General features: G+C 38.3%; 2 protein-coding genes across 2 annotated transcripts; one reads left to right on the forward strand and one right to left on the reverse strand.

Annotated features, from left to right (window-relative positions):
- Positions 1-82: 82 nt before the first annotated feature.
- Positions 83-3,539, forward strand: LOC135461309 (nucleoside diphosphate kinase homolog 5-like). The gene is made up of 5 exons (XM_064738334.1): positions 83-334; positions 929-1,134; positions 1,478-1,578; positions 1,765-1,883; positions 2,995-3,539. Exons 1-5 carry the CDS (start codon positions 188-190, stop codon positions 3,070-3,072), a joined length of 651 nt encoding a protein of 216 aa, XP_064594404.1. The 5' UTR covers positions 83-187; the 3' UTR covers positions 3,073-3,539.
- Positions 3,540-5,642: 2,103 nt separating this feature from the next.
- LOC135482314 (protein phosphatase Mn(2+)-dependent 1K-like) lies at positions 5,643-11,186 on the reverse strand. Its single transcript, XM_064762239.1, has 4 exons — positions 11,072-11,186; positions 8,698-9,250; positions 8,190-8,503; positions 5,643-7,888 (listed from the first exon to the last, which is right to left on the reverse strand). Exons 2-4 carry the CDS (start codon positions 9,233-9,235, stop codon positions 7,619-7,621), a joined length of 1,122 nt encoding a protein of 373 aa, XP_064618309.1. The 5' UTR covers positions 9,236-9,250; positions 11,072-11,186; the 3' UTR covers positions 5,643-7,618.
- Positions 11,187-12,437: the final 1,251 nt, after the last annotated feature.

A 12,437-nucleotide genomic window follows, 5' to 3' on the forward strand; every position in this document is an offset into this window, starting at 1 on the left:
GCAGACTCGTACTTTCTACAAGCCATTTAACGCAGTGTCTGGGAAAGGTACAAGTGTCTACGCTTGATGTGTGGAGAGAGGTTGCTAGGAGAACAAGAACGCCTCCTGTCTTAATAAGAGAGTGACAGTCGAAGTAGACATCTGCAAATTTCATTTTCGACGCCGCCAGGTACACAAACACAACAAAATGACAGGAGAAAGTGAGGAAAAGATCACTATGGAGCAGCCTAGCATATATGTAGAGAAAACGCTTGCAATCGTCAAACCAGATGCTATCAACAAATCGGAAGAAATTGAAGATATCATTTTAAGATCTGGGTTTTCTATCTTGCAAGTATGTTACCATGTGTTCTTCTTTCTGTTGATATTTTCTGACTTTGTAATCGACTTTTTCTTTATCCCATGTCATTTTACATGTTGTTTATGAAATAGACTTATTCATGAAATAGACTAGTTTAGTAGTCATGCACGACACGACAGATTTATGAGACAGGTTTGTTTTAATCATCATTCAGGTGTCAAATTTAAGAAATTAAATGCACACAGTGCAAAGGATTGGACTACATAATTTACACTAAAAAAAGTTGTAACGGCACTCACAATTCACAATTTGGGCAAATCTATGCAAGGAAAATTAAGAAATGTGTGTAGATCATTGCTATAACCTTGGATACAGTACATTCTTTGTACGGGCAATTGTTAAGACCAGGATGCTGTGACAGAGATGACAACATGTAAAATAGCCACCTATTCCTTACGACTCCCTTGTTAGATTTATTGCAAGCATGTATTGTTAAATCTATGAAAAATTCATGCATGGTAGTGGGAAATTTTCTAGATGCACAGGAACCCTGTTACTTCATGAACAAAATTGTCCAAGCAAGTGGATAAATGGACTAATTTGTACTGTTTGTTTTCTATCTTTCAGAAAAGGCGGGTTCACCTAACACCAGAGCAGGCGAGTGACTTTTATGCAGAGCATTATGGAAAACTGTTTTTTCCCAGTTTAGTAGCATACATGAGCAGTGGTCCAATCTTGGCTCTTGTTTTGGCTAGAGATAATGCCATTGCCCACTGGAGGGAATTGATTGGTCCTACCAACACAATCAAAGCACGACAAACTCACCCTGACTGGTCAGTATTCTCAATTAGTGCACAACTTGACTTTCATTTTTATATGTGCAGCAATTACTTATACAAAGTGTTACCAGCAGCCTTACATGTTATTGTTCACTTGGGGCAGATCGCATGGTTAACAAGATCTTTGATTTTGAATCAGTCAAAAACATGATGAAGTATAGGTTGGTTTAGTCTCAGTCAGATAGGAGCTTTTCCAGTTCCCTACACATACCTTGTCTGAGAAATTGGTTCAATATTGAAGTAATTAACAACTCAACAAGTCAGGTCATTTGGTTGTTATCTTGCATAAAGTTTGTTGGAGATAAATGCCTTTCACCAATATGACTTGTATTTGCAGCCTTAGAGCCTTGTATGGCACAGATGACCAGAGAAATGCCCTCCATGGTAGTAGCTGCTTCTCAAATTCTCAGAGAGAAATTCGTTTTTTCTTTCCAGACAGTAAGTACATATTGCTCTTCTGAAGTTTCATTAGTCAACAGCATATGAGGTCTCAGACTATACATGTATGTGGTATTGTAGTAAGTTTACTGTATGCCTGACCTGTATTCTTTATGGTGAAATCTTGGGCCCCTTGATCAGACCCCCATTCAGTCAGTGCTTATAAACACAAATGTTTCTTTGCAGGTATTGTTGAGCCAGTTGCAGTCGGCCAGGCTGCCAAGGATTACTTGTCCCGTGCAGTCAATCCAACTCTGCTGAAAGGTCTCACACAACTGTGTAAGGAAAAACCAGGGGATCCAGTGGTAAGATCATAGATCAAGTAAAACATGGCAAACACTTACAAAACACGGAAATTAAAGGAGAGATGGCACAGGATAATATAACAATCTACAAGTGCTGTTCTTTTTGCCTGATGCAGCTTATGGTAATGACAAAAGAGATACTAGTAGGGTTTCCAAATTCAGTGTGTATACTGTACATGAATTCTCCCAACCGGTGGACATGACATGGTCAAATGTTGAACTTATTGGCATTAGTTTTTCTCTTTATTATTTTTTTTTTAACTTAAAGTAAAAGAAAGCTAATATAGGAAGTAAGGTTCATAATACAGACAGATGAAAACTATGCGTAAAAATACTTGTATATATATATTTTCAGATTTTATTAAGAGTGTTGAAAGGCATTCAAATATTTCAAAACTATGGTGGGCTTTATGAGCCGTACTTACGGTATCTCGGAACTCTGACGTCACATCACCTTTTTTCCTGATGTTCACCAGAAGGAACTAATTTTTGAGAACATTATTTCAGTATTCTTTCACTCATGGGTAAAAAGAGTTTATAAAACATCAGAGTTCCTAACCTCTGATAGTGTGGTCCATAAAGCCCATCTTAGAATTCAAATGTTTGAGTGCCTTTAACTGTTTTCATGAAAATCTGAAAAATAAATGAAAGTATATTTATGTATAGTTTTAAGTGGTCTATTTAGTGATGCCTACCTCAGTTTTTAGTGGTCTTTTCCTTTAAATTTACAGATTTTGCTCTTAATTGTTTTCCATTCAGGAAACATGGTTAAATATTTGTATGAGCTCACATACTTTAAAGAAAAATGGGTCTGTGCATGTGTTTCATAAATACAGCACAGCTTCTAGTTATGTACTTGTTTATTGTGTTACTACCTTGGTCAAGATTAGCAGAGAATCGTTGCATTCTCGTCTAGTGATAAAGGAAAGTAGGGAGGAAAATCTCTGCATCAGTGTAAGAGAACAGGGCAGGAAAATGGTCTCTTATTTCTGTTTCTTTTACAGATTCACATTAGGTGGATATCACAGGTTTATTGGCTCTTCAAGTTTCCTTATTTGTGCAATTAAAGGTTGCATGAAAGTTTAACTTATGATTTTTTTTAACCCTTCAGCTTTGGTTGGCAGACTGGCTACTGGAAAACAACCCAAATAAGCCTCAAGTTCAGGAGTATGCTGTGGAAGAATCTTAACTAAATACTGGAATGACAGCTATTCTCAAGCATACATTGTTTTAATGCACATCTGCAAGTATTTGGGCGATATCAGCATGTGCTGGTCTTGAAAAAGATTTGCTCCTTATTATAAAAGAACCCAAACCAAATTTCAGGAGTATGCAGTGCAGGAATCTAACTATATACTGGAATGACAGCTGTCCTTTTGTAAAGTCATTTGATTGGAATACACATCTAGGTCTTTAAGTATTTGCTTAATGTCAGAATGTGTGCGTCTTGAAAGAGATTTGTAACCTTTTGTATCTGTGTAGGTATCTGCAGGTGTTAACGTTCACATTTTCACATGTAGCCTGATATCATTGAAACACAGTTGTTCTCCAAACCAATGTACAGTTGTTCAGAATTCTTATAATGGACTCCTTTTGTAAAAAATATGTACTTGTTCATAAGATTATCATGTATCATTATTAAACTTAATGCCTACAGTTTTGGGGGTTTTGTCTCTTGTCTTAAGTATGTGAACAATTTCATTGTTTATTTCCATCGTATTGATATAAAGGTACATGTATTTAACTTAGATGTGCTGAATTACATGTCACTCTTACAGGTTTACATGCTCTGAGTCAGGCTCAGGCCATCCATTTAAACACACGAAAGCTAATCGCATGTAGAAACTGTTCAAGTATATTTTACTTGACACCTCTCGCTAATAACACTAAATCTTTCTTACATATGTTGAGACGATAGAATTGGTTTCAGATAGGGTTTACAATATTTGTATGCATACTAGCTACCTACCTTAATAACGTGCTATAGGGTGTTGTCGTAGCTGAATGTTTAACTTGCTAACACAGCACAAAGATTCAGAAGCCTTTAACTACTGTGGTCGTAAGTCCAATTCTGGCTTTCTCTTCAGTCATGCATGGGAAGATCCATTGGCAACCTACGGATGGTCGTGGATTTCCCCACTCCTAGTTTTTTCCCACCATAATGCTGGTCACTGTCATATAAATGAAATATTCTTGAATACTGCATAAAACATGTTACATTTCAAAAGAATAATGACGGTCAATTTTATGGGTGGAGGAAACCTTAGCGCCCAGAGTAAATCACCGACCTTTGGCAAGTTAATGACACACTGCCATGTGTGATGTCATATTGATGTAAGGCAAGTTATCTCCAGCATACTTTATGCAGAACCACACAAAAAAGCATGCTGGCTTCCTCTCAGGCCGCAAGTGGGAAGGTCTGCCAGCAAGCCAGCGGATGGTCATAGGTTTCTTCCAAACTTTGCACAGTTTCCTCCCACCATAATGCTGGCTGCCGTTGTGTAAGTGAAATGTTCTTGAGCACGGCATAGAACACCAATCAAATAAACAAATGAAGTAAATAAACACAAAAAAGTATCATTAACAGTATATTACTTCTGAAGGCCAGAGAACAATGGAAGCAGAAGAATATAGAAAGTTCCCAGTCTGAAAATGGGTTTGTCTCATGTGATCTCATGATGGACAGACAAGTACCTGTGGTCCCCTCCCCAAATTACATTTACACAGAACTGTGCCACCAGTGTACTCAAGTCACTAGCTATACAGTAAACTGCACATATTCCAATTTGGTCAAGATGTTAAATAAAAAGATGTATAAATTTTGCTGGCAGTTGCCCTTTCATATGCAAAATGGCTAATGAATTAGTGTGTATGTATATGACTCTGAAACAAATTTTCCTGATTTGTGCGTAATCCATATACACATATTTTACTTATTTGTCTTATCTGCCAATACATTTTTCCAATATGCCCAATGGCATTAAGTGTGTCATATCCTTTATTTGGATTGTTGTTCAACACCCATACTTTTCCCACTTACAATGGCAGTCTGTTTTATGGGTGTCAGAGACCGTCATTAGGGGTGATTATCTTTTACGTCACACTCAAGAATATTTCACTCATGCATGACAGATGCAGCAAGCATTATGGTTGAAGGAATCCGAGTAGAGCCCAGGGGAAAAATCACCCATCTGCAGGGCGCTGGAAACCTTCACCACGTATACGAAGTACTGCTGGAGAGGATGTAGGCAAGTTAGAATTTATGTACACCATACCTCACAGAAGACAAATGGTTTTCAATGAAATGTTAGACTACACAGTCACAAGAGAGTTTTCAGTCACTTACTGTCACCAAGGCCCTACAAAAAGTGATAGTAGGGAAACTTATTTGATTGGTGTTTTTTACACCGTACTCAAGAATATTTCACTTATACGACGCCCAGCATTATGATGGGAGGAAATCAGGTAGAGCCCGGGGAAAACCCACAACCAGGTTGCTGGCAGACCTTCCAATGTACGGCCTTAGAGGAAGTCAGCATAAGCTAGACGTGAACTCACAGCGATCGCATTGGTGAAAGGCTCCTGGGTCATTACACTGTGTTAGCCCCCCAACCAACTGAGCCGCGGAGCAAGTGGGAAAATCAAATTCCCTGTCCAAAGGCTGGGTTTGAACTGCACCAGACCCTAATTATAGGTTATAATTTCTTCATATTCATTTCACATATTGATGGAAGAAAGAAAAAAAACTTGTTTTGAATGATTTACCAAGTTTATTTTCTTCATAAAAGTCTCAAATCTCAAGAATTTTTGTAAATAAAATATATCAGTCAACAAAATCACACACGATAACAGTTAATATCCCCTGGGTATTATGACAGATTTAACAGAGAGAGAGCGAGTTTGTGGCAGATGTGAGGCAATTGGCCGTGAGGATGAGTGAGTACACCATTGTTATGCCTGCATATATCAGAGAGAGTCCTGGAAAAATACATGCCCAAATCAGTCTAGTTACCACAGCAACAAAATCTTCCCAGGGGGAAAACAAAATTTAATATTTTACACAGTTATAGAGAAGACAAGACTGGGAAATGACAATAATTTACATTCGACCAATACCTCATCAAATTTATCTATTCATCCATTCAAGCTATCCAACTATGAATTACAATCAAGTACAGGTATTTTTAATATAAACACTGTTTTTCTAGCTCTGAAAAATGTCTTATTCTAGTATACGCCCTTTTAAATTGTTTCCTTATAAGGTGTAGTCCTTGAATAAAGTCATATGGAATATCTAAGGCAACAATTTAAAAAAGAAAACAAAACAAGCATTCTGGAAGTATTGCCTTTGCATACTGTTACCTATTGCTATTATTCTGTCAAAAATAGTACAAACAGACCTGAAATCAAATTTGATCTGGAACTTGTTTTGGTGAAGATATGTACTAGTTTCAGTTCAGAATAAGGAACACTTTTGAAACCAGAAAAATTTCATGACGAGCTGACAGATGAAGGGTAACCCAAAAATCCCCTCTGCTAAAGAAAAGGGACTAAAAAAAAGAAAAGATACGTGTAGTTTCTAAGCGTTCCTACATTTCATATACCCGTAATGGTTTGCATGCAGATACACAATTGAATCTAACAGACCAACTCCCATGTAGCATACATTCATATTCCACATGCTTCTGTTTGATTTGAGATTTTCTTCATGCTTCCCAGAACAACTCTTGGAATTAAAAATCTGTACTGTTACATTCACAAACCTAGTGCTCAGTCGTGCCACCTCCAAGTCATTTAATATGACAAAGTTCTACGCCACAAAAACAGGTTTTCTACAATCTAAAAGCAAATCTGACTACCTCTAACCTACATCTAGTTATTTGTGAATAATGAAGACCACAACATCACACTTTAATTAGCGCAATGTAACTGGCATGTCAACAGCAGGTGAACATCACTGGCCACTACTTTTGTGTCACTTGTATTTCTGACTTTTTTTTGCCTATTATTCATGAACAACAGGGTAATCGGAGGTAAGAATTACTCTGGGACTAAAGCAAGCCTCTTTTTGTGCTCGCAACTGTTACATATTGAGGACCGCGCAGCCCAATAACCAAGTTCCTGGTTAGTGTATGCTTTAGAGTGGTAAACGTAGAAGTAAAGCTGGGACATGAACAGCTAATTGGTCTCTTTCATCATTGCTGCATGTAGCATAAACTTATTCTACTTTCTACATTCAGCTTCTACTTCTGTGAAAAGTCAGGAAAAAGAACAAGTATTGGAGTAAAATGTATCACTTATTGTAAAGTTTAAAACCAAGGACACAAAAATTAAAAATACAAAAAATTAATCACACATTTATGAACTTTCTCCATTCCTTTCCTTGAAAGACATTATCCAAGGCTGTCAGAACAACATGCTAAAATCTTTACAGTTCTTCACCTTCTGAATGGCATAACAAATGACAGACGTTGTGACCCTCACAGAGTCATACGAAATATACTGATATGTCATATCTAAGATATGAAATACATAGATGACAAACCACATATTGATGATCTCGCCAACTGTTGTAATTGTCATCACAGTTAAAAAGCAAACAAATGTAAGTCGAATAAAAGCATAAAAGTGACCAGCAGCAAGTTTGGGCATCTAAGCAAGGCATGACCTTGACAAGAGGTGAGTCTATTACTGTCAAGCAGATGTCCACAGTCTCACACTGACTGAGCTATAATCTACCTGTACCTGGACCCTGAGAAGTTGCGCCCTAGACTGTAGGGTATGGAAGCTGTGGACCTCTGGTACTTTCCCCAGGCCCCAAAAGGCACTACCACAGCTGTGGCATTGTCATCAGAGCCAAACTGAAGGGCCTGGTCAGTTATAAGAATAGCAGCTTCTGAAGGAACTTCACAGCAAGACACAATGTCCACTAGCTCCTGGTCATTCATAACGAAACTTATCCCATCAGTTATCAACACCATAAAGGCATCTTTCCCATGCTTTATCTGAAATCAGAGTCATGACAAAAAGAATTAGAAATAACAGCGTGTGTAATAAATGTCACCTCGACGCTAAATGTAACCTTGATGCTACACAATGCCATATGTTTGATAAACAATTTACTCCCTACATTATTTAATACATACTGGCTAGAGAAATCAATTAGAATTAGAAATAACAGCATGTGTAATAAATGTCACCTCAATGCTAAATGTAACCTTGATGCTACACAATGCCATATGTTTGATAAACAATTTACTCCCTACATCATTTAATACATACTGGCTAGAGAAATCAAACACAAACCTCTCTGCAAGTCACCTCCGGAATGGCTGTGACTCCAGCAGCCTTCAGCTCCACATCACCAATACTTCTGGTCATTGTAAGCCGCCCGTTCACCAAGCACCTGCCCAGGCTGTCAGCCACCACTGTGCCCCCTGCCTCCTTCACTCTGATAGCTTCATCCCTGTCATCAGGGTGATGGTCAGTGGTCATCCTTATAGCCTTACCTCCTCGGCACAGCACAGCCCTGCTATCTCCAACATGAGCCACCACTAGCTCTGTACTATCCCTCAACAGGCACACCGTAGCTGTTGTCCCAGAATTGAAAAAGTCCCCGTCTGACACAATAAAATGTGCACACATGAACATGTTTATAAAAACTTGGACGTATGGTACATGTTTAAACATTATATGAAAGACTGTTTTTTTATTTATTTTTTGTTCAATGCTAGTTTACTGATATTCCAGGAGTGAAAGGATCACATGGATATTTTCAACAGTCATTTCATGGAAATTAACAAATTATACTCACTCATGTGATAGTAACGTAGGTGTCTTGTGAGAGCATTGTTGATATCTGTAAAGGAATGGGTGAGGACCTCCTTCAGGTCTTGAGTTTTCTGAAGCCAGAAGTTGATATGGTCCGAGATACTAACACAGGTGAACTCTGAGGCCAAGTCGCCACAGTGTCCGTCGAATACCCCAAACAGAAGTAGGTTGTCGGACAGCTGAGTCTTAATAAGACGGTCTTCATTGTTCTTCCTTCGGCCCAGAAGACTTGCACAGCCGACCTTGTGTAGCGGAATCTGTGGAATTGGCTTTCCACGTTTGATGCTCTCTTCAACCAGTATTGGAAGTTCTAATCTGTTGTTCCAAGACCCTAAAGTATCAAAGTTCACACCTTGCTGTCGCTCTCCAATATTTTCCGGGTCTGTCAATGCCTTGTGACTCAATGAAGGGCCTGTCGAGACCAATCGCCATGAACGCCAACTACTTGGGTCGAAACTCCTGCCCTTTGCCCATAGTCTTGGGACATAAGCAATGAAAGATGATCTTCCTACTAAAAGCATCCAGTAGCTGTAACTCTGCAATATAATCCAAAATTTTATACAAATTAAGACAGAATGATCACAATACTTTCCACATTTAGAGACAATTGAACAGAATGCGTTTGTCCAGAGTGAATGGATAAAGAGTGATGAAATGCTTTTGCAAAATATGAACAGACGTTTAATACCTCAACATGTAGGTGGGTGTAGATGCCATCCCACAAGAGACCGTATGAAGAAACTTGTGTCTTAACTGATAACATACAACTTATGTCCTTATTATCTGGAGACTCAGTTTGCTCCCTCTGTAATGCTGGCCGCCATCGTGTAAGTGAAATATTCTTGAATAAGGCATAAAATACCAATGAAATAAACAAATAAATCTTGAGCAGATTTGAAAAGCAAAATAGTCAAGTAAAATTTGGATATAATGAGAATAAGGGTCTTCAGAAGACATTTCTGGCTAATTTGAAGTTCTACTTGGTTCTATTGACCTAGTAACTAATGTTCAAAGCTAAAAAAATTGTACTGTGCTGCTGCATATGTCAAAACAGAGCCTCGAACTCTTAGTAAGACACTAATTCGTATAAGCCCTACATAAAGTTTAAACTGCCTGTGCGGTTCATTCATTCTGATCATACTGGAAATTGAAACCCCATCTACCAGTCAATATCTAAAAAACTTTTAGCTTATTTCATCCAGGTTAAACATCACTAAGAACACATCTAAATACCAGTAATAACCCTTTGCATTGTTTGATTTCATCCCTTCAGTATTATATTTATATATTTAGCTGGCGTGCTAGCCCCCTCGGCCACGGAAGCCCCTAGACTTATATGACGTAACTACGGTTCTTCTTTCAAGGCATCTAGCAGCCGGTGTTACATACTCACAGAATAAATCACTTTCCAAATTATCCTTCAATTCTTATTGGTAATGTTTTAATGTAGCGTTTAACATCAGTGGAGTTCTGCAAAACAGCATGGGGTGGCTGTAAGTGTTCTCTTTACATGCAGTCTCTCAATGGTTCACTGTTCTTTTGTAAGCCTGTTTAGCAAAGTTGGTTCAACGTTTTGGTTTTAAACCATTATGGTCTACATCGAAATGTCACTGACAATAACTGAATTGTTGTCATCACCACCCATTCAAACCACGATTTATCTTCACTTCAATAATGTTTTGGAGTTGAGCACAAATGGAAAGTTTTAAAACTTTTTTATTTCTGGTTATGGTACTGTAATACATTCCAGAACACATAGTGTTTATAGCCTAATGTATAAACTTAATAATAACCAAATAATCTCAAGACGACCTTGTAACCATTCTTGAGGTTGATCAACAGACAAAACAACTAAGAACATGTGTCAATGTGAATACAAACTTCTTGTCGGGGAGATGTACATGTATATTTGACAGATAAAATATAGTTGAAATACCCTGACAAACTGTTATATGGAAAGTGCCTCAAAACTTAAAGTCTGTGCAATATTGCAACCTGTAGCTTTCCGTCCGTCAGCATATAATTAGTAAACCAGAAGTGTATGTATGATCATAACGACGTAGTAAAATCATTTACTCATTGTCGCTCTGGATTAGCTGACAAAATACATAACCAGAGCTATCAGGTAAGTAAAAAGACAATGCGTACTTTATAAGCCAAAACACATAAGGTTTCATGTCTACACACCTGTAAATATTTTGGGAAATTTCCACGTTGTTGTTGCTATTGACTTGAAAGTCATCGTGGAGTGAACAGTGTTCATCATTGGATTTCAAAAACCTAGTTTTCACAAGCATTTCAGTTTGAATATTTAACTTTATTTGAAGTCAACAACCATGTCAATGTTCTGTACTTACCACTTTTTAATGTAATGTCAATCTGAAAATACAGGTCACTGATTACACCCCTCTACAACTCGACAACATATAACGAGGTCTGCAGGTTACGAGATAGCAAACCGTGTTTACTAACATTGAACTCTGTGACCCCAGCTTTCCCACCCGCCCCCTATTGCGCAAGTCTGTCACACTATAAAGGGAGACAACCGCAGACTTCCCTTCCTCAAGGAACGACCCACTTCAAACAAAGTGATTGTATCCTTTTTTATGTATATACAATGCTGTGAATGGAAGCTTGTAACAAGGACATGATAGCTTGAGCAACGTTGCGTGCTCATGACTAAAGAAGCAGTGTACTGCTACTAGTACTCGATCAAGTACTGGTACCCTGCTTTTCTGGCAGCTATCATGCCACTTAAGCAGGCATACGCTACTCGCCAAAGAGAATTTTGAAAGATGTTCATTGTTCATCAAGAATTCATCAAAATAAATAAATAAATAAATAAATTTAAAAAAAAACTGTGGTCTGTAAAGTTTAGCAGTCAGTGGGCTAATTCACTCAAGTCTCATCTATTCCTGTCCAACTACAATGGACCTAGAGCTGAACCACTAAACTTGATCACACTCCACAGCTGTCCCATAAAGGACAATCAGTGAAACTCCAATCTTCTAAAGCTTTGTCTTTCGCCTTTCTCAGCTAAACTAAGTGGGACTTGTGCCTCTCATGCACCCTCAATAAATCCTCTGGTGAACACGAGTGTCTCTCTTCTGTAACCAGGAAAAAGCGTGAGTGCTTGGGGTTTAACATCGCACTTAATTTTTCAGTCATATGACAACGGAGTCTTTAGAGTGCATGTAATGTGCCTCCTTGTTGCAGGACTGATTTCCACCGTTCTTTTATTTAGTGCTGCTTCACAGCGATAACTTACCGAAGGCAAGTAAGCCACCCCGCCCTAGCCATTGTACCGATACAAGTCTACCCGTCATTCCACTATCCTCTTAACGCTGAAGGCCAAGCAAGGAAACTACAAATTCCAGTATTATGGTGGGAGGAAACCGAGAAGAGCCCATAGGAAACCCACAACCATGGAAATTCTTTGATAAAATTTCCTGTCCGAGAATATTACCTTGGAGTATTAATAATAATTGGTGTTAGAAGATGACAGAGAATAAAAACTGACTGCCTGTAATACAGGTATCCTGCTCTCCTATTTTTCAGAGAGCAACAATTTTTCACAGGCAGGCATTTGGAAGTGCTTCTGCTGCTTCAGTATAATGGTGGAAGTCAAATGATGTCCAACAAAAACCTGACAACAGTGGAGGCAGGAAATCTGAAAAATTCCCTCCTCAAGGCTAAGCATTTGCAAGACATGTATCTTAACCT

Source organism: Liolophura sinensis, chromosome 1 (genome assembly GCF_032854445.1).
Source record: "Liolophura sinensis isolate JHLJ2023 chromosome 1, CUHK_Ljap_v2, whole genome shotgun sequence".
NCBI classification, from domain to species: domain Eukaryota; kingdom Metazoa; phylum Mollusca; class Polyplacophora; order Chitonida; family Chitonidae; genus Liolophura; species Liolophura sinensis.

Bases quoted from the DNA above. Each gene is read 5' to 3' on its own strand.
- LOC135461309 (XM_064738334.1), top strand. From the start codon at position 188: ATGACAGGAGAAAGTGAGGAAAAGATCACTATGGAGCAGCCTAGCATA. The intron at 335-928 runs GTATGTTACCAT...TCTATCTTTCAG, and splicing joins CTGGGTTTTCTATCTTGCAA to AAAAGGCGGGTTCACCTAAC. The intron at 1,579-1,764 runs GTAAGTACATAT...GTTTCTTTGCAG, and splicing joins TCGTTTTTTCTTTCCAGACA to GTATTGTTGAGCCAGTTGCA.
- LOC135482314 (XM_064762239.1), bottom strand. From the start codon at position 9,235: ATGCTTTTAGTAGGAAGATCATCTTTCATTGCTTATGTCCCAAGACTA. The intron at 8,504-8,697 runs GTGAGTATAATT...TTATTGTGTCAG, and splicing joins CCTACGTTACTATCACATGA to ACGGGGACTTTTTCAATTCT. The intron at 7,889-8,189 runs GTTTGTGTTTGA...CTCTGATTTCAG, and splicing joins CGGAGGTGACTTGCAGAGAG to ATAAAGCATGGGAAAGATGC.